This window comes from Chiloscyllium punctatum, chromosome 16 (genome assembly GCF_047496795.1).
Source record: "Chiloscyllium punctatum isolate Juve2018m chromosome 16, sChiPun1.3, whole genome shotgun sequence".
Classification (NCBI taxonomy): Eukaryota; Metazoa; Chordata; class Chondrichthyes; order Orectolobiformes; family Hemiscylliidae; genus Chiloscyllium; species Chiloscyllium punctatum.
In genome coordinates, this window is record NC_092754.1 from 44539052 (window position 1) to 44561985 (window position 22934).

At 40.8% G+C, this 22934-nt stretch overlaps 1 protein-coding gene across 4 annotated transcripts in view; it reads right to left on the minus strand.

Moving 5' to 3' along the window:
• Window positions 1-370: 370 nt before the first annotated feature.
• zbtb40 (zinc finger and BTB domain containing 40) overlaps window positions 371-22934 on the minus strand; it is a 111707-nt gene continuing 89143 nt past the window's right edge. For all 4 annotated transcript variants that reach the window (XM_072586823.1, XM_072586822.1, XM_072586825.1 and 1 more), the window contains exons 17-18: window positions 21353-21570; window positions 371-4674 (exon numbers count right to left, since the gene is read on the minus strand). In XM_072586823.1, the coding sequence (XP_072442924.1) occupies window positions 4471-4674; window positions 21353-21570 (422 nt within the window). In that variant the 3' untranslated portion in view covers window positions 371-4470. The remainder of the gene's footprint in view (window positions 4675-21352; window positions 21571-22934) is intronic.

Sequence of the window (22934 nt, forward strand, 5' to 3'; positions counted from 1 at the left end):
GTGGAAGAGGATAATTGTGAGGAACAGATGTTGAGGGTACACACAGCAGGAAGTGCTCGTGGTGAGGGTAGAGATAGAAAATAAGTGCAAATGATATCACATGAAAAGAACAAAATGGGTCTTTGCCAACAAGACATGATGGTGGCGGGGGTGGGGGGGGGGCAGTGTTTCAGAAGAGAGAGAGATATTGAGGGTTGTCTGCTGTTTTAATTTAAAACCCTTTGGGGGCGTGGGTTGTTCAGACTGAATGGGAAGATAAATGAATGATAAAAATGTATTTAGTTTTATAGGAAGGCTTAATAAATCTTAGGTTGCATTACATGTAAAATCAATATTTTTATTCAAATATTACATTTTAGAAGTACTCAGACCAGATTTCCAAAGCAGTCAGTTCTCCACGTGCAACATCATCCAAAACGTACAGCTCATTGTACTGTTTGACTCTTGACTTCTTTCCCTTTGATGCAGCAAAATATTCAAAAAAGACTGCAATTTAGATCATTTAATGGCAATAACCAGACATGTTAACACAATAGCCATTGTTTGCAATGAGCATTTAATTTAATCCAGCAAACATCACCTTGTGATTCCTTGTCCTCAGTCCCCTTCATTATGAAGGACATTAATCTCCATCTTTTGCAAAAAACAAACCTGCATGCCTTAACTTAGTTGAAAGTTATAGTGAGAATATTTTTTCAGGTTATAATGTAAACAAGTTCTCTCACATCCAGTCTATTGGTTGCATGCCTTAGCAATAGACTTTTGGATTTGTTAGTTTTGCTCCAATGCAGAAATCACCATTTCTGTCTTTTATGACAAGAAAAAACAATTCTCAGTGGGGAAGGAGAATAAGGATGCAAAGGTATTTTAATAGTTCAGGCTATAAACAGCTATCTCTTCCTTTATATTATATTAATATTTGCAAGTTTGACAAGGTTAATTGAGGAAGCAGACAGAATTGCATTACTTTATCCAATGATAACATTCGTGGTTCAGAAAGTTGCAAGGTTGCATAAACTTACAACTCGTATTATAATTGCCTGTCACAATTAAATATTATTCCGTGACATCATTATAGGCCTGTCCTTTCGATTAGCGATCCAGGATTGCATCCAATAGCTTCCATTTCATGCCTTGTAAATTCAGTTGACCCCATTAAGTTTATTATTTAAGATGCTAAATTGATTGGAGAAGACATGTCCCAATTTCTATCTCAGTTTACTTTAACCATTTGTGTACTGGATCAGGTACCTCACTTTCAAATTGTTTGATAATGTTTAATATAAATCTATTCAAAAAAGGGATAAAGGGCAGTACGGAGGATGGTTTAGTTAGTAAAATCTGCTTTGAAAAAGTTGTTAAAGAGAAGCTGTCAGCTGGTCAGCAAGTAATATCAATAGCTCAGCATCATTCTACTGTTATATCAAACTTTCTCAATTGAAGTGTCACATCAGCATTCTACAGAGATGCACTTTCATCTTCAACACACTAGCTTTGCTGCCTCTGTGAAAAAGACCGTTCAAACAAGGAAGATTAAGGAGAGTGTCTGCTGAGAACTGGGTAAAAATGTCTACGCTCAAGCCCTTTACAGACTAATCTTTCAGAAAGAAGATAGGTTTTCACAGACTGAGGGTGAAGGTACTTACCAATTTAGTGTTTGCAGTTCATGACAATGCCTAGTTCATCAAACAAGTGTTCAGCCATCCTACTCTGCCTTTTGTAGGCTTGAGACACTGTTCCCTTGTCTAGTTACATCGGTCCACCTGATCTGGTTTGGTTTTACTTTCTCTCTTCCTGATAACACAGCAACATTGGAATTGGGCCCCAGTCTATCCTGAATTGTTTTTGCTATTTCCCATGATTAGTCTTTTTGCATATTGCTTCTCAGCTATCATTCAATATTCTAAGTTGGGGCATTTCCAGTAGCCTACAGTATTCAAATTTGCAGTCATTTACCACACTTTTCCTTTTCTCATGAGATATGTTTTGACAATCTGTCCAGCATGATTAATTCATCCCCTCTCTCTCCCTTATCAGTGAAGTACACTGAGTATGTACAATTTGGAAGTTCTGCCACTGCTCTCGACAATAGCCTTGGCAGATTAAACCTGCTGACATGGCAGTACTCTTGGGTAGACCACTCTAAAAATACAGACATTGGGAAAATTCAGCATGATGGGAGATCAGAGCAGCTCAGATTTTACACATAGATAAAAGAAGGAGAAGGTATATGTAGTAGAGACAAAATAAAAAGCAAACCAGAAATGCTATGGCAGAGAATGTGAATTCAGTTTAAAAAAAACTATTTTTAAGATGTTCTTTACTCAAATTAAGAAGTGTATGAAGTACTCTGTTTACAATATGACTGAGGAGATTGGGATGTGGAGATGGGCAGAGAGAGAGAGAGAGATGGACTGCATTATCTCGCTTTATCCTTGAACTTTCTTATAACCTTTAGGAACAGTTCATAATTAAACCAGCTTAACTGGTTCGACTCATTGTTACTTTCAAAAGCAGATGGTTCTTATTGCTTCGGCCACAAATGGGATACAATGAACTGATAGACAGCTACTTCATTTCACCACTAGGCTGTATTTCACCTCACACAATCTTGTACTTAAAACTAAAACTAGTCTGAAATATTTAAATCTGACCTGGGCATCCAACAGGAAAGTAACGTTTTATCACTACTTGCCACACATTTAGATAGCTTTAAGTCAAAAAATTTAAAATATTTTTAGAACAGCAACATTTTGTTAATAAATTGACAGGATATTGAAAAAAAACTAAAGTTCTGAGGAAGGGTCACTGAACGCGAAAGATTCACTCTGTTTTCTCTCCACAAATGCTGCCAGACCTGCTGAGCTTTTCCAGAACTTCTGTTTTTGTTATTGAAAAAAACCAGATTGGCTGACAGATTAAGAATCTAAACTGATGTTCTATAATAGATAAATTTGAAGTGGATTCTACCTGGTGAGATGGTGTTTCTAGATTAGAGTAGATTACTTACAGTGTGGAAACAGGCCCTTCGGCCCAACAAGTCCACACCGCCCCGCCGAAGCGTACCCACCCATACCCCTACATCTACATCTAGATCGACCCCTTACCTAACACTACAGGCAATTTAGCATGGCCAATTCACCTGACCTGCACATCTTTGGACTGTGGGAGGAAACCGGAGCACCCGGAGGAAACCCACGCAGACACGGGGAGAACGTGCAAACTCCACACAGTCAGTCGCCTGAGACGGGAATTGAACGCAGGTCTCTGGCGCTGTGAGGCAGCAGTGCTAACCACTGTGCCACCGTGCCGCCCACTAACATAACTAACATGGAACAGAAATTACATTCTATAAAAAAAAAACCTTTTCTTTTGCAAAGTAATTAGATACATGTGTTAATGTACAGTCAATGAACAAGTCAGCAAAGACAATGGCAGTTCAACATTGATCCAAATCAAAGAAATACTGGTAGTCTTTTTCATTCATACAAACAGCATGGATTCCTCTTTATTTTATACAGGTGCAAAATAATGAGATTAGGTTGGCTATTTTACAAACACAGGACTAGTATATTAGAAGCTTTTGAAGAACTAATTTTGATGAACTTTGATGGGTAATTTGACAGTAAGTGATTGATAGGGATTTGCCCTTTTGCTTATCTAGAGTGGATTTATCATAAATATCATCTTGCAATCTCTAATACTTTTGAACCAACTTTGCTACACATTTCAGCATCCATAACTGTAATAGGGTCTCTATTTAGAACCATTTCTATAAACTGGTTGTTAGCAGCAATATAACAATCCCGATCAATCTCAGTCACCATTGTGCACTATCGAATTCCACCTTGCCAATTGAAATTATTATCTATATCCTTCAACCTTTTTTTGTTCTGCTGGTGGAGGCAGGCACAAACTAAAATACATTTTATGGCTGTGTTAACAGGGGCTATAGTGTTGGTTGGGTAAGTCAACACACCTTTCCCAAGACACTGAGCTTATTATTCATCCTTTAACTAAGGGAATGCCAAACCCAATTCTGTGGCTCCATTACACCTCTTTTTCCAATGTGCTGCACTACCTCATATCATGAATCACTGATCAAACTTGGAACAATCCTGTTCTATAGCATTAAGGAACTGTGATCCTATGAAAGGAATAAAGGAACAATCAATGGATTAAAAAGGATCATCTATTGTTGTTACTGCTCGACTCACTGCAGCTCCAGCTTAACAACTTCATTTTAAATATGATACTATGTCATGTCAGGTATTGCAGAATTACCAGATATTTGTACTGATTACATTCCTAAACATATGTAAAATCGCTGCTGAAATAAAGCACTCAAAGAAGTTCTGAAGTTGGTGTGATCTGTGATCATAAACTAGATTGTGAAGCAAAGGTTTTTCTTCATATCACTGATCGTCATGGGATTGTGTTGAGATTGCCTATTTTTAAACTTGCTATTTTTCATGGCGTCTCCCCACAGATGAGTGTCACAGACCCATCAAGTAAATCATTCACATTCAACGCCACAATTTCATGAGGCCCTGAGGAACAATCTTGGGAATTGGGCAAAGCCACAAACACCTGCGATCCAACATTGCTGAGATGCGTTTCCTCGAGGGATACAACCTGTTCAGTGGCAGGCATTTGTTCTGATGCTTGGATAACCTATATTGAAAAAAAACAAAGCAAGCAGCATGACAAACAGAATAATAAATTACAAGACTCAGGATTGGAAATGCTCAGTGCTTCAGACAGAATTTGTAGTGTGAAGAGGGAAGGGTTAATGCTTCAGATCCATGATCCTCCTTCAGACTTCCATCACCTTACGGGTGCAGAGTGCATAAGGAGAAAAATTGAGCCATCCACCCGTAACATCATCTGATCCTGAAGGTTATAAACCTCAGTTAGCTGGATAGCCAGTTTTTGAAGTAAATGATGTCAACAGCATGGGTTCAATTCTCACACCAGCTGAGGTTACCATGAAGGACTCACCTTCTCAACCATTCCCCTTGCCTGAGGTATGGTGACCCCAGGTTAAACTATCACCATTCTTTCTAATGGTCTGGCAAGACGATAGTGATTTTACCTTTAGACCTGAAACATTACTCTTTTCTTTCCCTTTCCACAGATGCTGCCTGTTCTAAGAAGCCAGTGAAGTATGTTCTGCTCCAACACGCATTGTGTCAGTGCGAATTGGCTATAACATGATTGGTGAACTGTGGACATTGTTTGGATAATGCAAACGTTCTACTGAATGGGTTTAGCGATTTTCTATTAGCAATCTTCTACAGCGGGCTTTTTAAATAGCGGTTTTCTATAGTGCAAAGTTGCAGAGGAATACAACTGTCATGTTATAGCAGAATGATCTGCATTTTATTTCAACACTTTAAAAAACACATATAAAATGCAAGATGCTAAGATGGTGCTGTTCTTTTGTCAACCAGCTACTGCCAAATTTACAAACTGCCTGAACTTGGATGTAGGGAGCAGCGTCAAAGTTTGCAGAAACCAAACTTAATACAATAACAATGATGAGGATAATTCAAGGCTTTGGGATGGTACGATGGTTAAACAGAAATATCAACTCATCTGGAAAAGTATGAGGTGATGCTTTTTGGGAGAACTAATATATGATACTGTCTTCCCATAAATGAAACCACTTTTAAATGTTTTGATGAGTAGAAACCTTATAAACAAATCTTTAAAGGTAGCAGGGCAAATGATAAATGGGTTAAAATAAGCACCCTGGGTTTATAATCAGAGGAATAGAACATGAAAGCAAAGAAAGTTACGTTAGAACTTCATACATCACTGAGTCAGGCTCAGCTGAAACACTGAGTGAATTAATAACTTGTGATCACAGATTAAAGAACATTAGCAAAATATCCAGAAGAAAGATATATAGAATAATTTCAAATGTTCAGAATAATTTGGGAACACAAGTTTAAAAGTTGTTAGAAGCTGTTTCTATTTTAAAATAATTTTTAAATTGTTAGCCAAGTCCTCGAGGGTATACAATTACAAGGTTACAATTAAAAGCAGGGCTAAACATGACTGTTTTGTCCAAGAGCCAGCATGTCAATTCCTCATTCTGCTGTTTGGAAATCAGGTTGCAATTGGTGCCATGTTACACTGCAAGCTTGCAGGCAACAGGTTTGAGAATTACCTTTGGCTCCACAAGTCAAAAATCAGCACGTTATCACCCAGTTCTCCCTCTCACTCAACCTTTTAACACCTGACGAAAAAAAAATTATAAATCCAATGGAAATTGTTTATGCTACCTTAGTTAAAATCAATAAGAGGAAAATTGATCATTTAATAAGAATCCAAGCCCATGAAGGTGTATCAGTCCTGTCCTGCATTGTGTATTAGCATTTTATCTTTTACTATAATAAATCACATTCAAAGTTTGAAATAAAACCAGAATTATGGCAAGTATAATGTTATAGCTCAATGTGCTGCAGGATTCCAATGAAATTTGCTTTGAATAATTGGTGTAATAGCACTTTCATTAAATACCAATAACAGAATGGCACTGTAGATCATTTAACTTTCTAAATGATAACTGCTCCTTTGAATATAAAGTATCACATAAAATCTTTTGGTAATTAAGGAAAATAGGTTCCTTCAATTACTCTGAATGTTGCTTCCTTGTTAGTCTGATTTGCAGTACACTGAGCAGCGTACACAATGGGAGTTTTGGCTCAGTGCCACTGATCCAAGATACTTACCACTGAGAAAGCCTGTGTGCTAAAGAATGAGGGAAAATAAATAAAATGTCGCCAAAATCTTTGGAGCCTAGTTGGGTGATGTTATTGAAAAGAAGGGCAATGCAAGTTGCTTGTTTGATGAAAGAAAGACTGAAATGTTGAGCACACCATATTTAATACAAGGTGTGGTGGATTAGCTGACTTCAGTTGGATGCTCCCCTCGACACAAGGGTGTTCCCTATTGTGCAGCTTTCTTTTGGTGGTAACAGCAGTGGCTGACTTTAAAACTACCCAGCTTTAAACACAACCGTACGCTGTCGAGCAGAACTTCTGCCCAGCAGGATGCCAGCTGACTATGAGGAATATATAAAACAACTCTGCAGAATTGGGAATATGTTGGAGGAAAACCACAAAGTAATTTAAATGGTCAAATGTCTGGTTAATATAGCAGACAGCTGAGTTATTGACTCACAGAAATGACAGGTCAGCAAGGATGTTTTTGCAAAGGTAACACAAATAAGAGGCGTCACATTCAATTAAATGATAACAGTGCTTGATTGTAGTAGTGGGGTTCAGTGAACTGATGTTACAGGAGAGGATGTGCCACTATAGCATTTCAGAGTAGATGAAGAGAAATGACAGGAAATGATATCACAGAAAAAGTTTGTGTGGAAAAAGGCCGTTCACCATTGGGAGACAGAAAATATTACTTGTCACGTAACTTCATTTTGAAGGATTTAGACGCATTGCCTGATGGGGATACAGATTCAATAATAACTTCTGAAAAAGGAAGCTGTTAAATATTTGAGGGAGTAAAACTATCACAGGGATTAAATAGAAAGAGCAGGGCAAGGAAATAAATGGAACACATTCAACAAATGATTATAAAATCATCAGGCTGAATGACCTTCCATTCTACTCAATCACATGGGCCTATGTGGCTAGAGCAGAGAAGTTGAATTTGTCTTCCTCAGAGAAGCGAAACTTGGGAAAACTGTAATGGAACTATTAAAAATTATTAGTATTTATGAATAAAACAGGCAAACTTTTTTGACTGCAGGACAGTGATCACAATATGCAGGTTTAAAAAAATCCAAGGGGAACGTGAAGAGTTCATTTTTTTCTGGATGAGAGCAGTTCTGACCTGGAATGCACTTCATTGATGGAAGCAGATTCAACAGTAACTTTCAGAAGACAAATAGATACATTAAGCAAAAAACGTACAAGTGACACGAGTGTAGGGAAACAGTAGATTCATCAAACGTAGAAAAGGCCTTCAGCTCATCGAGTCTGCACTGACATAACTACCACTAGAAATGTACTAAACCTAATTTCTTGCACTTGTCCTATATGCCTAAATGTTATGATATTTGAAGTACTCTCAAAAATGTTTTTAAAAAGGTTGTAAGGTTATCAGTCTCCACTATCTTTCCTGTGCATTCCGGATTCACAGCACCTGCTGAATAAGTCTTTTTCCAAATCCCCTCTGAATCTTCTGCCCACTCCTGTAAAACTAGCCATATCCTGATTCAGCCTTGACCAATGGGAACAGCTGCTTTCTATTCACCCTGTCCATATCTCTCTGTAATCTTATAAAGCTCAATCATATACCCCCTCAGTCTTCTTAGTTCTAAAAAGTACAATCTATGCCTACCAAGTTTCTGCTTACGTCAATTTCTCCACCCCAGGTAACATCTTGATGAACCTCCTCTGTAACCGCTCTAGTGCTTTCACATCCTTCCAGTAATGAGGCAACTAGAACTGCCACAATACTCCAGTTGTGACCTGACCAATGCTCTGTCATCATTATCTCCTTGCTCTTATTCTCTATGCCAAAACTGGTGAAAGCATTCCCATATGCCTTCTTAACTACCCATTCACATGATGTGCTGACTTCAGGGATCTGTGTATAATTACCCCAAGATTGTTGTGGTTCTGTTTGCCGAGCTGGGAATTTGTGTTGCAGACGTTTCATCCCCTGTCTAGGTGACATCCTCATCTTCATGCAAGGACTGCACAAAACAATACGTTGGACAAACAGGAAGACAGCTAACGATCTGCATCCATGAACACCAACTAGCCACGAAACGACATGACCAGCTATCCTTAGTAGCCACACACTCAGATGACAAGCAACATGAGTTCGACTGGGACAACGCTACTATTATAGGACAAGCCAAACAGAGAACAGCCAGGGAATTCCTAGACGCATGGCACGCATCCACAGATTCAATCAATAAGCACATCGACCTGGATCCAATATACCAACCACTGCAGCGGACGGCTAGAACTGACAAACGGAAGCGGCAGATACAAACCACTACAAATGCCGGAGGAAAGATCACAGAAGCGCTTCACAGGAGGCTCCCAAGCACTGAGGATGTCACCTAGACAGGGGACGAAATGTCTGCAACACAAATTCCCAGCTCAGTGAACAGAACCACAACAACGAGCACCCGAGCTACAAATCTTCTCCCAAACTTTGTACCCCAAGATTGGCTGCACAGTAGCGCAGTGGTTAGCACTGCTGCCTCACAGTGCCAGGGACCCAACCTCTGACGACTGTCTGTGTGGAGTTTACACGTTCTCCCAGTATCTGTGTGGGTTTCCTCTGGGTGCTCCGGTTTCCTCCCACAATCCAAAGATGTGTAGGTTAGGTGAATTGGCCATGCTAAATTGCCCATAGTGTTCAGGGATGTGTAGGTTAGTTGCATTAGTCAGGGGTAAATATAGGATAATAGAATAGGAGAATGGGTCTGGGTGGTTTACTCTTACAGGCTGAAGGGCCTGTTTACACACTGTAGGGATTCGAAGTTCTAATCTCTGTTCCTCTATGCTATTTATTAAATACTCCCTCATCTTGTTTCTTCTTCCAAAGTGCATCGCCTCACACTTATCAGGGTTAAATACAGTCCATCTGACCAACCCAATCTATATCTTCCTGTAATCTACAAGCATTTTCTTAGCTATTACCACTTTGCCAATATTGCTGTTGTTTGCAAATTTGCTTTACATTCAGCCCACATTTTCATTTATATCATTTATGTATTTAACAAAGAATAAAGGCCCCAGTACTGATCCTTGTGGTACATTGCTGGACACCCGCTCCCGGTTACTCAAACAGCTTTCTACCTCTGGGTCCTGTTACTAGGCCAGTTTCTGATCCATCTCGCCAAGCTTCCATCAATTCCATGTGCTATAACCTTCTCAATCAGTTTCCCATGTGGGAACTTGTCAAAAGCTTTGCTAAAATCCAAATAGACTATATCGACCAAACTTCCCACATCCATATACTTGATCAATTTTTCAAAATTTAACAAATTTATTCGGCATGACCTCCCTCTGACAAAGCCATGCTGATGGTCCCTAATTAACCCATACTTTTCCAAGTGGGTATTAATCTGTTCCTTCAGAATTTTCTCCAAGTTTCTCAACACTGATGTGAGACACATCGGTCTGTAATTTCCTGGTTCATCTCTACCACAACTCAAAAAGGAGAACTATATTAGCTGCCCTCCAGTCCTCTGGCATTTTCCATGTGGCCACAGAAGGATTAAATATTTGTGGGGCAGCCCTTACAATTTTCTGCCTCACCTCCCACAGCAGCCTGTGATACAATTCATCTCGGCCAGGGGATTTGTTTGTTTTAAGCCTAACACTGCCTCCCATACCTCCCTATTTCCTATGTCAAACTGCAAGTTCCTCACAGACCCTTTTCCTGAATTCCATACCTACATTCTCCTTTTCCAAAGTGAAGGTCGAAGAGAAACATTCGTTAAACATCTTGCCAATATCTTGCGGCTTCACACAAAGGTTGCCTCCCTTGGTCCTGACTTTTTTCCCCCAATTACAATATAGAACATAACAGCGTAGCACAGGCCCTTCGGCCCTCAATGTTGCACCGACCTGTGAAGCTAATGTGAAGCCTATGTAACCAACACTATTCCATTCTCTTCCATATGCCTATCCAGTGACCCTTTAAGAGTTGGTGAGTCTACTATTGTTCCAGGCAGTGTGTTCCACGTCCCTACTACTCTGATTAACTAACTACTTCTGACATCTGTCCTATATCTATCAGCCCTCAATTTAAAGCTACATCCCCTTGTGCTAGCCATTGCCATCTGAGGAAAAAGGCTCTCACTGTCCACCCTATCTAACCCTCTGATTATCTTATATGTCTTAATTAAGTCACTTCTCAACCTTCTTCTCTCTAATGAAAACAACCTCAAATCCCTCAGCCTTTCCTTGTAAGACTTTCCCTCCATACCAGGTAACATCCTAGTAAATCTCCTCCGTACCCTTTCCAAAGCTTCTACATCCTTCCTATAATGCGCTGACCAGAACTATATGCAATACACCAGAATTTTGTACAGTTGCAGTATGACCTCTTGGTTCTAAAACTCAATCCCTCTACCAATAAAAACTAACACACCATATACCTTCTTAGCAACCCTATCAACCTGGGTGGCAACTTTCATGAATCTATGTGCATAGACACAGTGATATCTCTGTTCATCTACACGACCAAGTATCTTACCATTAGCCCAGTACTCTGCATTCCTGTTACTCCTTCCAAAGTGCATCACTTCACACTATTCCTCATTAAACTCCATTTACCACTTCTCAACCCAGCTCTGCACCTTATCTACGTCCTTCTGTAACTTATAACATTTTTCGTCACTATTCACAACTCTACTGATCTCAATTGCATCTGCAAATTTATGAGCCCATCCTTCTATGTCCTCATCCAGGTCATTTATAAAAATGACAAACATCAGTGGTCCCAAAACAGATCCTTGTGGTACACCATTAGTAACTGAAATCCAGGATGGAACAGATATTGCGTGTCTTTGGTAGGCAGGCAGGGAGGAAGTGATAAGGTAAGGGAACCATGGTTTACTACAGAAATTGCATCTCTTGTTAAGCAGAAGGAGGAGGCTTATGTGTTGAGATGGTTCAGATGAGGCGATGGAGAGTTACAGATCAGCTAGGAAGGATCTAAACAGAGAGTTAAGAAGAGCAAAGAGAGAACACGAGCAGTCTTTAGCAAATAGAATAAAGGAGAACCCTAAAGCTTTTTATAGGTATATAAGGAATAAAAGGATGACAAGGGTAGGAATAAGGCCAGTCAAAGACAGAAGTGGGAAGTTGAGTGTGGACCCTGTGGAGATCGGAGAGGTGCTAAACAAACATTTCTCATGTGTTTTCACTCAGGAAAAGGAGAATATTGTAGAGAAGACTGAGGTACGAGATATTAGACTAGAAAGGATCGAGGTTAGTTATAAACAGATGTAATCAATTCTAGAAGGGGTGAAAGTAGGCAAGTCCCCTGGGCTGGATGGGATTTATCTGAGGATTCTCTGGGAAACTAGGGAGGAGATAGCAGAGCCTATGGCTTTGATATTTGAGTTGTCATTGTCTACAGATATAGTACCAGAGGACTGGAGGATTGCAAATGTTGTGCCCTTGTTCAAGAAGGACAGTAGAGATGACCCAGGTAATTATAGACCAGCCTTACTTCTGTTGTAGGAAAGGTTTTGGAAAGGATTATAAGAGAGAGGATTTATAATCATCTGGCAAGCAGCAATTTCATTTCAGATAGTCAACATGGTTTTGTCAAGGGCAGGTCATGTCTCACAAACCTCATTGAGTTTTTTGAGAAGGTGACCAAGCATGTCGATGAGGGTAGGGCAGTTGATGGGGTATACATGGACTTGAGTAAAGCCTTTGATAAGGTTCCACATGGTAGGCCATTGGAGAAAATGCAGAGGCATGGGATTGAGGATGATTTAGCAGTTTGGATTAGAAACTGGCTTTCTGAAAGAAGGCAGCAAGTGGTGGTTGATGGAAAATATTCAGCCTGGAGTTCGGTTACTAGTGGTGTGCCACAAGGATCCGTTTTGGGACCACTGCTGTTTGTCATTTTTATAAATGACTTAGACGCAGGCATAGGTGGGTGGATTAGTAAATTTGCAGATGACACTAAAGTCGATGGAATAGTGGACAGTTTGGAAGAATGTTGCAGGTTGCAGGGAGACTTGGATAAACTGCAGAATTGGGCTGAGAGGTGGCAATGGTGTTCAATGCAGCTAAATGGGAGGTGATGCATTTTGGGAAGAATAATAGGAAGGCAGAGTACTGGGTCAATGGAAAGATTCTTGGTAGTGTGGATGTGCAGAGGGATCTTGGAGTCCATGTACATAGATCCCTGAAAGTTGCCACCCAGGTTGATAGTGCTGTTAAGAAGGTGTATGGTGTGTTAGGTTTCATTGGTAGAGGGATTGAGTTCTGGAGCCGCAATATCATGCTGAAACTATACAAAATGCTGCTGCGGCCACACTTGGAATATTGTGTACAGTTCTGGTCCCCATATTTCAGAAAGAATATGGAAGCATTGGAAAAGGTGCAGAGGAGATTTACCAGGAGGTTGCCTGGTCTAGAGGGAAGATCTTATGAGGAAAGGCTGAGTGACTTGGGTCTGTTCTCATTGGAAAGAAGAAGGTGGGATTTACTAAGGGAGGAGACACACAAGATGAGCAGAGGATTAGATAGGGTAGACAGTGAAAGTCTTTTTCCTAGGATGATGATGTTAGCTTGTACGAGGGGCATAACTACAAATTGAGGGGTGATAGTTTTAAAATAGATGTCAATGAGGCAGGTTCTTTACTTAGAGTGGTAAGGGCATGGAATGCCCTACCTGCCAATGTAGTCAACTCAGCCACATTAGGGAGATTTAAACAATCCTTAGATAAGCACATGAATGACAATGGGATACTGTAGGGGGACGAGCTGAGAATAGTTCACAAGTCGGCGCAACATCGATGACCGAAGAACAGGCGCAGAGCAGGCCCTATGTTCTATCTCTCATCAACCACCACCCTCTGTCTTCTTTCAGCTAGCCAATTTCTGATCCAAACTGCTAAATCACCTTTAATCTCATGCCTCCGTATTTTGTACAATAGCCTATAAATCCTATCTATCTTTTATAACCTTTTCCAACACTTTACCCATAATTGAAGTAAGGCTCACTGATCTATAATTACCAGGGTTGTCTCTGTTCCCCTTCTTGAATAAGGGAACAACATTTGCTATCCTCCAGTCGTCTTCCTGTAGACAATGACAACATATAGATCAAAACCAAAGGCTTGGCAATCTCTTCCCTGGCTTCCCAGAGAATCCTAGGATAAATCCCATCTGGTTCAAGGGACTTCTGTATTTTCACACTTCCCAGAATTGTTAACACCTGCTCCTTGTGAATCTCAATCCCATCTAGTCTAGTCGCCTATTCTTCAGTATTCTCCTCGACAACATTGTTTTTTTCTAGTGTGAATACTGACAAAAAAAATATTCATTCAGCGCTTCCCCATCTCCTCAGACTCCACACACAACTTCCCATTACTGTCCTTGATGAGCCCTAATCCTACTATAGTCATTCTTTTATTCCTGATGTACCTATAGAAGGCTTTTGAGTTTTCCTTGATCCTATCTGCCAACAACTTCTCATGTCCCCTCCTTGCTCCTCTTAGCTCTCTCCTGACTAACTTGTAACTCTCAAGTGCCTAACTGAGCCTTTACATCTCATTCTAACATAAGCCTTCTTCTTCCTCTTAACAAGAGATTTAACTTCCTTAATAGACAACAGCTCCCACATTCTTCAACTTCCTTCCTGCTTTACAGGTACATACTTATTAAGGATCTGCAGTAGCTGTTCCTTGAATAAGCTCCACATTTAAATTTCAAGGGAAGTTAACCTCTTCCATTTCATGTATTTATAAAATACCTTAGGATTCTTCCTAATGTTGTCTGCAAGTCCTCTGTCATGCTGCCTTTTGCTCTCCTAATTGCTTTCTTAAGTTCTCTCCTGCACTTTTTGTGATCCTTGAGGGGCGCAACTGACTTGCCCCCTTTGGATTTACTAAAAACCTGACTCTTCTTTATTCAGTACTGAACTGTCCTGGGCATCTTTGAACTTATTGCTTCGACACTTCCCACCAAGGATACATGTCATACCCTGTTCCTTTATGAATGTGCCTATTGCTCCTCTGTAGACCTACCACAAGGAGCTGTTCCCAGTCTTTTGTGGCCAGATCCTGCTTTATTTTAATAAAATCTGTATTCCCCATTCCACAGCTGTCTTTTGCAGGCCATTTTTATCCTTGTCCAGAACAATTTTGAACCATACTATATTGTGGCTATTATTGCTGAGATGTTCCCCCACTGCCACATCCGCTTCTTTCCCAAGAACCAGATCCAGCACTGTGCTGTCCTTTGTTGGGCCTTTTACGTATTGGTACAAAAAACTCCTTGGGATATGTTTCAAGAAATCCACCCTCTTTAAAGCCATCAAGCTATGACTATCCCAATTTATGTTTGGAAAGTTAAAATCTCCTAGTATAATTACCCAATTATTATCCTCATGTTCCTCATGTATTTGCTCCTCTATTTCATGCTGACTCTTCCAGAATCATAGAATCCCTACAGTGTGGAAACAGGCCCTTCAGCCCAACAAGACCACAACGACCCTCCGAAGAGTAACCCACCCAGACCCATTCCCCTACCCTATTAGTCTACATTTCCCCTTATTATTGCACCTAACCTACATACCCCTGAACACTGAGCAATTTACTATGGCCAATTCAACTAAGCTGCACATCTTTGGATTATGGGAGGAAACTGGGGCACCCAGAGGAAACCCACGCGGACATGGGGAGAATGTGGAAGCTCCAACAGACAGTCGCCCCAGGTTGGAATCAATCCTGGGTCAAGAAGGGAATAGAGACAACACTGGTGATTATAGACCAGTGAGCCTTACTTCTTGTGGGCAAATTGATGGGAAAAGTTATAAGGGATAGGATTTATAATCATTTAGAGTGGAGTAAGTTGATTTGGGATAGTCAACACGATTTTGTGAACACTAGGTCACGGCTCACAAGCTTTATTGCGCTCTTTGAGATGAGGACCAAACAGGTGGATGAGGGTAAAGTGGTTAGTGTGATGTATATGGACTTCAGTAAGGCATTTGATAAGGTTAGCCATGGTAGGCTATTGCACAAAATACGGAAGCATGGGATTGAGGGTAATTTAGCGGTTTGGATGAGAAATTGACCAGCTGAAAGAAGGTAGTGGTTGATGGGAGATGTTCATCCTGAATTTCAGTTACTAGTGGTGTAGCGCAAGGATCTGTTTTGGGACCACTGCTGTTTGTCATTTTTATAAATGACCTAGATGTGGGCGTAGAAGGATGGGTTAGTAAATTTGCAGATGACACTAAGGCTGGTGGAGTTGTGGATAGTGCTCAAGGATGTTGCAGGTTGCAGAGATATTTAGATAAGCTGCAGAGCTGGGTTGAGAGGTGGCAAATGGAGTTTAATGCAGAAAAGTGTGAGATGATTCACTTTGGAAGGAGCAACAGGAATATACAGTACTCGACTAATGGTAAGATTCTTGATAATGTAGATGAGCAGAGAGATTCAGTATCCATGTACATAGATCCCTGAAAGCCAGCACCCAGGTTGATTTGGTTGTTAAGGAGACATACGGCGTGTTAGCTTTTATTGGTAGAGGGCTTGAGTTTTGGAGCAACGTGGTCACGCTTCAGCTGTACAAAACTCTGGTACGGTCACATTTGGAGTATTGCATACAATTCTGGTCACCGCATTTTAAGACGACTGTGGAAGCTGTGGAATGGGGTCAGAGGAGATTCACTAGGATGTTGCCTGGTATGGAGGGAAGGTCTTTTGCTGTTTGAATTCATGTATCGCTGGACATCGGAGTGCATCTGGGAAAATTAACAAACAGTGAAATTCACAACTGATCTTGGAGGAACTGATGGGCGAAGTTCACAGCACTGAATCAGATAAGTTAATTGTTGTTTTAAGTGTGGCATCAGAGAATCTGCAGTAGTGAGTGGGTTCTTTCTTGATTATGTGTTTTTTGGAGATATATCTCTTGATTAAACTTAAAATATAAGCCCTAACTATTAATTTAACCTGGGGCAGTGTTTGTAGAGGAATAAGATAGTGTTAATTTCTGGGTCTGTAGATTGTGAAGGAGCAAAAATGGCCTTTAACAGGTAAGTACTTCTTGTCAGATGTGGGAATTTAAAGAGAGTTTAAGGGCTACTGCGGATTATACCTGCCATAAATGCTGTTGGCTGCAAATCTTATTAGATCAAATGGATGGTTGGAGACAGTTAGAAGCAATGAGGAATTTGCAACTGCAACAGCAACAGTATGTGATGGATGGCAGTTGTAGGAATTGGGGGGGGGGGGGGGGAAGTCTCAGATACAGTCAAATAGATGGGTTAACTCCAGGAAAGGTAAGAGAGGTAGGCAGCTAGTGCAGGAGTCTTTTATGGATATACCCATTTCTAATAGGTATCCAGTTTTGGAAAATGTAGGGGGTGATGGATTCTCAGGGGAACGTAGCATGAACAGCCAAGTTTCTGGTGTTGATACTGGCTCTAATGCAATGAGGGGTACGTTGGGTTCCAAGAGATCAATTGTGTTAGGGGATTCTCTAGTTTGAGGTACAGACAGACATTTCTGTGGCCAGCAGAGAAAAATCAGAATGGTGTGTTGCTTCCCTGGTGCGAGGATCAAGAATGTCTCAGAGAGGGTGCAGAAATAGGTCTATGTCCACATTGGAACCAAAGACATAGGAAGGGAAAAGGTTGAGATAAGTTGTTGGAGGGAATCCTGAGGGACAGGATGCACATGCATTTGGAAAGGCAAGGACTGATTCGGGATAGTCAACACGGCTTTGTGCATGGGAAATAATGATTCTCAAACTTGATTGAGTTTTGTGAGGAAGTAACAAAGAAGATTGATGAGGACAGAGCAGTATATGTGATCTATATCGATTTCAGTTAGGCATTCGACAAGGTTCCCCATGGGTGACTGATTAGCAAGGTTAGATCTCACGGAATATAGGGAGAACTAGCCATTTGGATATAGAACTTGCTCAAAGGTAGAAGACAGAGGGTGGTGGTGGAGGGTTGTTTTTCAGACTGGAGGCCTGTGACCAGTGGAGTGCCACAAGGATAGGTGCTGGGCCCTCTACGTTTTGAAATTAACATAAATGATTTGGATGTGAACATAACAGGTACAGTTAGTAAGTTTGCAGATGACACCAAAATTGGAGGTGTAGTGGACAGCGAAGAGGGTTACCTCAGATTACAACAAGATCTTGACCAGATGGGCCAATGGGCCGAGAAGTGGCAGATGGAGTTTAATTCAGATAAGTGGGAGGTGCTGCATTGTGGGAAAGCAAATCTTTGCAGGACTTATACACTTCATGGTAAGGTCCTAGGGAGTGTTGCTGAACAAAGAGACCTTGGAGTGCAGGTTCATAGCCCCTTGAAAGTGGAGTTGAAGGGATATAGGATAGTGAAGGCGGCGTTTGGTATGCTTTCCTTTATTGGTCAGAGTATTGAGTACAGGAGTTGGGACGTTATGCTGGAGCTGTACAGGACATTGGTTAGGCCACTGTTGGAATATTGTATGCGATTCTGGTCTCCTTCCTATCGGAAAGATGTTGTGAAACTTGAAACGGTTCAGAAAAGATTTACAAAGATGTTGCCAGGGTTGGAAGATTTGAGCTATAGGGAGAGACTGAACAGGCTAGGGCTGTTTTCCCTGGAGCGTCGTAGGCTGAGGGGTGACCTTATAGAGGTTTACAAAATTATGAGGGGCATGGATAGGGCAAATAGGCAAAGTCTTTTCTCTGGGGTCTGAGAGTCCAGAACTAGAGGACATAGGTTTAGGGTGAGAGGGGAAAGATATAAAAGAGACCTAAGGGGCAACTTTTTCCACGCAGAGGGTGGTATGTGTATGGAATGAGCTACAGGAGGAAGTGGTGGAGGCTGGTACAATTGCAACATTTAAGAGGCATTTGGAAGGGTATATGAATAGGAAGGGTTTGGAGGGATATGGGCCGGGTGCTGGCAGGTGGGACTAGATTGGGTTGGGTATCTGGTCGGCATGGACCGAAGGGTCTGTTTCCATGCTGTACATCTCTATGACTGTATAAAAGGCTGAGGGACTTGAAGCTGTTTTCGTTAGAGAGAAGAAGGTTGAGAGGTGACTTAATTGAGACATATCAAATAATCAGAGGGTTAGATAGGGTGGATAGTGAGAGATGTTTTCCTCGAATGGAGATGACTAGTATGAGGGGACCTAGCTTTAAATTGAGGGGTGATAGATATAGGACAGATGTCAGAGGCAGATTCTTTACTCAGAGAATATTAGGGACGTGGAACGTACTGCCTGGTACAATAGTAGACTTGCCAACATTAAGGGCATTTAAATGGTCATTGGATAAACATATGGATGAAAATAGAAGAGTGTAGGATAGATATGGTTCGGATTGGTCCCACACATCGATGCAACATCAAGGACTGAAGGGCCTATACTGCTCTATGTTCTGGACTATTCAGGTCATTGAGCCTGCTCCACTATTCAAAGGTTAGACGGATCTGATAATCCTCAACTCCAGTCTTCTACCTTTTCTCCATAATGTTGATTCCCTGATTAAAAATCTATCCCAACCTTGAATATACTTAACAATCCAGCCTCAACAGCTCTCTGCGCTAAAGAATTCAATAGATTCACTACCCTCTGCAAGAAGAAATTCCTCTTATCTCTATCTTTGTTGGATGATTGCTTACTCAGGTTATGTTCTCTAGTCTTAGACTATCCCACAAAAGGAAACAACCTTTTTCCAACTATTCCCGGCAAGTTTCCAAATACTCTTGTATGTTTCAATATGGTTGCCTCCCATTCTTTGCTGCTATATTCCTTATAAGATCCACTTATTTACATCTAGCACAGCTGTTTCTGACGTTGGTTTCTCCAACACCAACTGGATGCTAAATTCTGCCAAGCTACCGTCACTATTTTCTCAATTATCTTTTACTCAAAACATTTATTAGATTCACCTCAAGGTAAGAATGGCAGACATTAGTGAATCAGAATAATTTTTATAATAATCAATGATAGTTACATGATCACAAATTGGCTAGCTTTTGATTCCAGTTGTTGTTTGTTTGTTGAATTCAAATTTCACCATCTGCCTTGGTGGGATTCAAAGATTCCCAGAACATTAGCCTGGGACTCTGGATTACTCTGGTCCAGCCACACTAATACTGGGAGATGGGCATTGAGGTAATGTAATAGACTTTAACAAAACTGATTTCTGAGAACTTTTTTAAAATTATTTTTTCACAGGATGAGGGCATCACCAGCTAGGCCAGCATTTACTGCCTTTGTCTAATTGCCCACATGTGGTAAAGATGCAATTTCATTCCCTGATGGACATTAATGAACCAGATAGGATTTTTATGACAACTGACAACAGTTTCATGGTCATCATTGGACTCTTTGGATTTTTCACTTAATTTGAATTCCACTATGTGCCATGGTGGGCTTTTTGCCGATGATACGAAGTTAGGTGGACAGGCAGGTAGTACTGAGGAAGTGGGGAGGCTACAGAAGGATCTAGACAGGTTGGGAGAGTGGTCCAGGAAATGGCTGATGGAATTTAACGTGAGCAAGTGTGAGGTCTTGCACTTTGGCAAAAAGAATAAAAGCATGGACTACTTTCTAAATGGTGAGAAAATTAATAAAGCGAAAGCACAAAGGGATCTGGGAGTGCTAGTCGAGGATTCTCTAAAGGTAAACATGCAGGTTGAGTCTGTGATTAAGAAAGCGAATGCAATGTTGTCTCTTATCTCAAGAGGGTTGGAATATAAAAGCAGAGATGTACTACTAAGACTTTATAAAGCTCTGGTTAGGCCCCATTTGGAGTACTGTGTCCAGTTTTGGTCCCCACACCTCAGGAAGGACATACTGGCACTGGAACGTGTCCAGCGGAGATTCACACGGATGATCCCTGGAATGACAGGTCTAGCATATGAGGAACGGCTGAGGATACTGGGATTGTATTCGTTGGAGTTTAGAAGATTAAGGGGAGATCTAATAGAGACGTACAAAATAATACATGGCTTTGAAAAGGTGGATGCTAGAAAATTGTTTCTGTTAGGCGAGGAGACTAGGACCCATGGACACAGCCTTAGAATTAGAGGGGGTCATTTCAGAACAGAAATGCGGAGACATTTCTTCAGCCAGAGAGTGGTGGGCCTGTGGAATTCATTGCCACGGAGTGCAGTGGAAGCTGGGACGCTAAATGTCTTCAAGGCCGAGATTGATAGGTTCTTGTTGTCTAGAGGAATTAAGGGCTACGGGGAGAATGCTGGCAAGTGGAGCTGAAATGCGCATCAGCCATGATTGAATGGCGGAGTGGACTCGATGGGCCGAATGGCCTTACTTCCACTCCTATGTCTTATGGTCTTAAACCCAAGCCCCCCCAGAACATTAACTCGGTCTCCAGATTAACAATCCAGTGATAATACCACAAGGCCATCATCTTCACATAATCACCAATTTCATTAGGACATAACCATACTCCAGAGAAGGAGAAAGTAGCTGAAACAAACATCTGCTAAAGCACTGGGAAGGAAGATAGTAGATCACATAAAAAGAACACAGGACAGCAACCAGTTAGGAGGTGCATAGATTTAATACTTCAATGTCCATTAGTATTTTGTCAGTCCCAATGACTTACTGAATATTTACCATTTCAGCTGCTTCCTGCACATGAGTAAACAGGATTCCAGCATGCTTGCTCCTCTGATGTTCTTCTAAGTCCTGTTGAGTGTTGAACAGTTGGGCACAATCCCCACACACAAATGTGCTGGTTTGCTGCGTTAGGTGTTCTGTGCTCAAATGATGATGCAATGCTCCAGGGAATCTGAATGTCGATGAGCAGTACGAACATTTAAATGGATGGATTCCTAATGAAAAAAAAATCCAGACATTCTGCAAATCTGATGCAATGTGGTTCATAACTCAGTATGAAAAGATATTTAGGAAATTAAATCCTATTTGTTAAAAACTTCTTTGAAAAGAAACATGACTGAAGGGTGAAACATAACAATCCACTGCAAAACAAAATTAGTAAACTCATGATCTAATGAGTTTAACTGTACGAGTTATACTATTGACAAAGTATACACTTTGTTCAAAGTTACATTCTCCAAACAGCCTTGCTTATACAAAATTAATATAATGTGGGTGTTAGAAAAGTCACTTTTGGTCCCATCGTGTCTCTGTCAGCTGGCAAAGAGCTTTCCAGCCTAATCCATTTTCCAGCGCATAGTCTGCAGCCCTGTTAGTTAGCTTACTTCAAAATGCATATCCAGGAATTTCTTTTAAATGTGCTGCCCCGAGCTATTGATTTCTCTGCCCAGGGTAATAGGTCCTTCTGAGAATGTGTCAACTCATTACTTTATTCACTTCAATTAAATCTTTCCTCAGTCTTCAAAGGAAAGAACTCCAATCTAGCTTCACTCATAGCTGAAATCTTCAGGTTGGTAAAATCTTCGTAAATCTTCACTGAATGCTCTTTGCTATAATCAGACCCTTCCTGTAATTCAGGGATCACAGCCTTTCGGAATACTCTAGCTGAGGTAATAATGTTTCAAACAGTTTTAGCATTATCGCTGTCTCTCTGCCTCAGCTAATAAAAGGAGACCCCTTCGTGCCTTCTTCACCACCAATCTATCAGCTCTGCTTTCATTGGCTCTGCTGTCTGACCTAAATATTTCCAGAAATTTTGTTATGTTTTTTTTAAAATGTTTATTTTCTGTGAATGAAGGCTCTAACAAGCACACTCACCTAGTTAAGAATTGTACAATATTCAAACATTTTTTTATCAAAGAACACACACTGCATTGATTAGTGGGAATTAGGCTTCATACATTGTTTAGAGTTAATTTTAATGTTAAACTCATATCGAATAACAATTTTGGAGTCAAACATTCTTGACTTGAAGGCAACCATGGAAAAAATTGCCAATTATGAGAAACGTTCAATCACCCACTGCAGGCCTGGCTACCCCTTAATGTTTGAAATGCCCATTTATCATATTTGAATTACGCCCTAAACGGGAATTTGGTTTTGCTCTGAATGAGCTCATAATGAAGATCTTTCAGAAACATAACCATAATTCAACATCTAATGGAAAACAAACAGTCCAACATGTGGCTCAGCAGTTAGCATTGCTGCCTCACAGCTCTAGGAGTCTGGGTTTGATACCAGCCTCAGGTGACTGACTGCATGGAGTCTGCACATTTGCCCCATGCCTGCATGGTTTTCC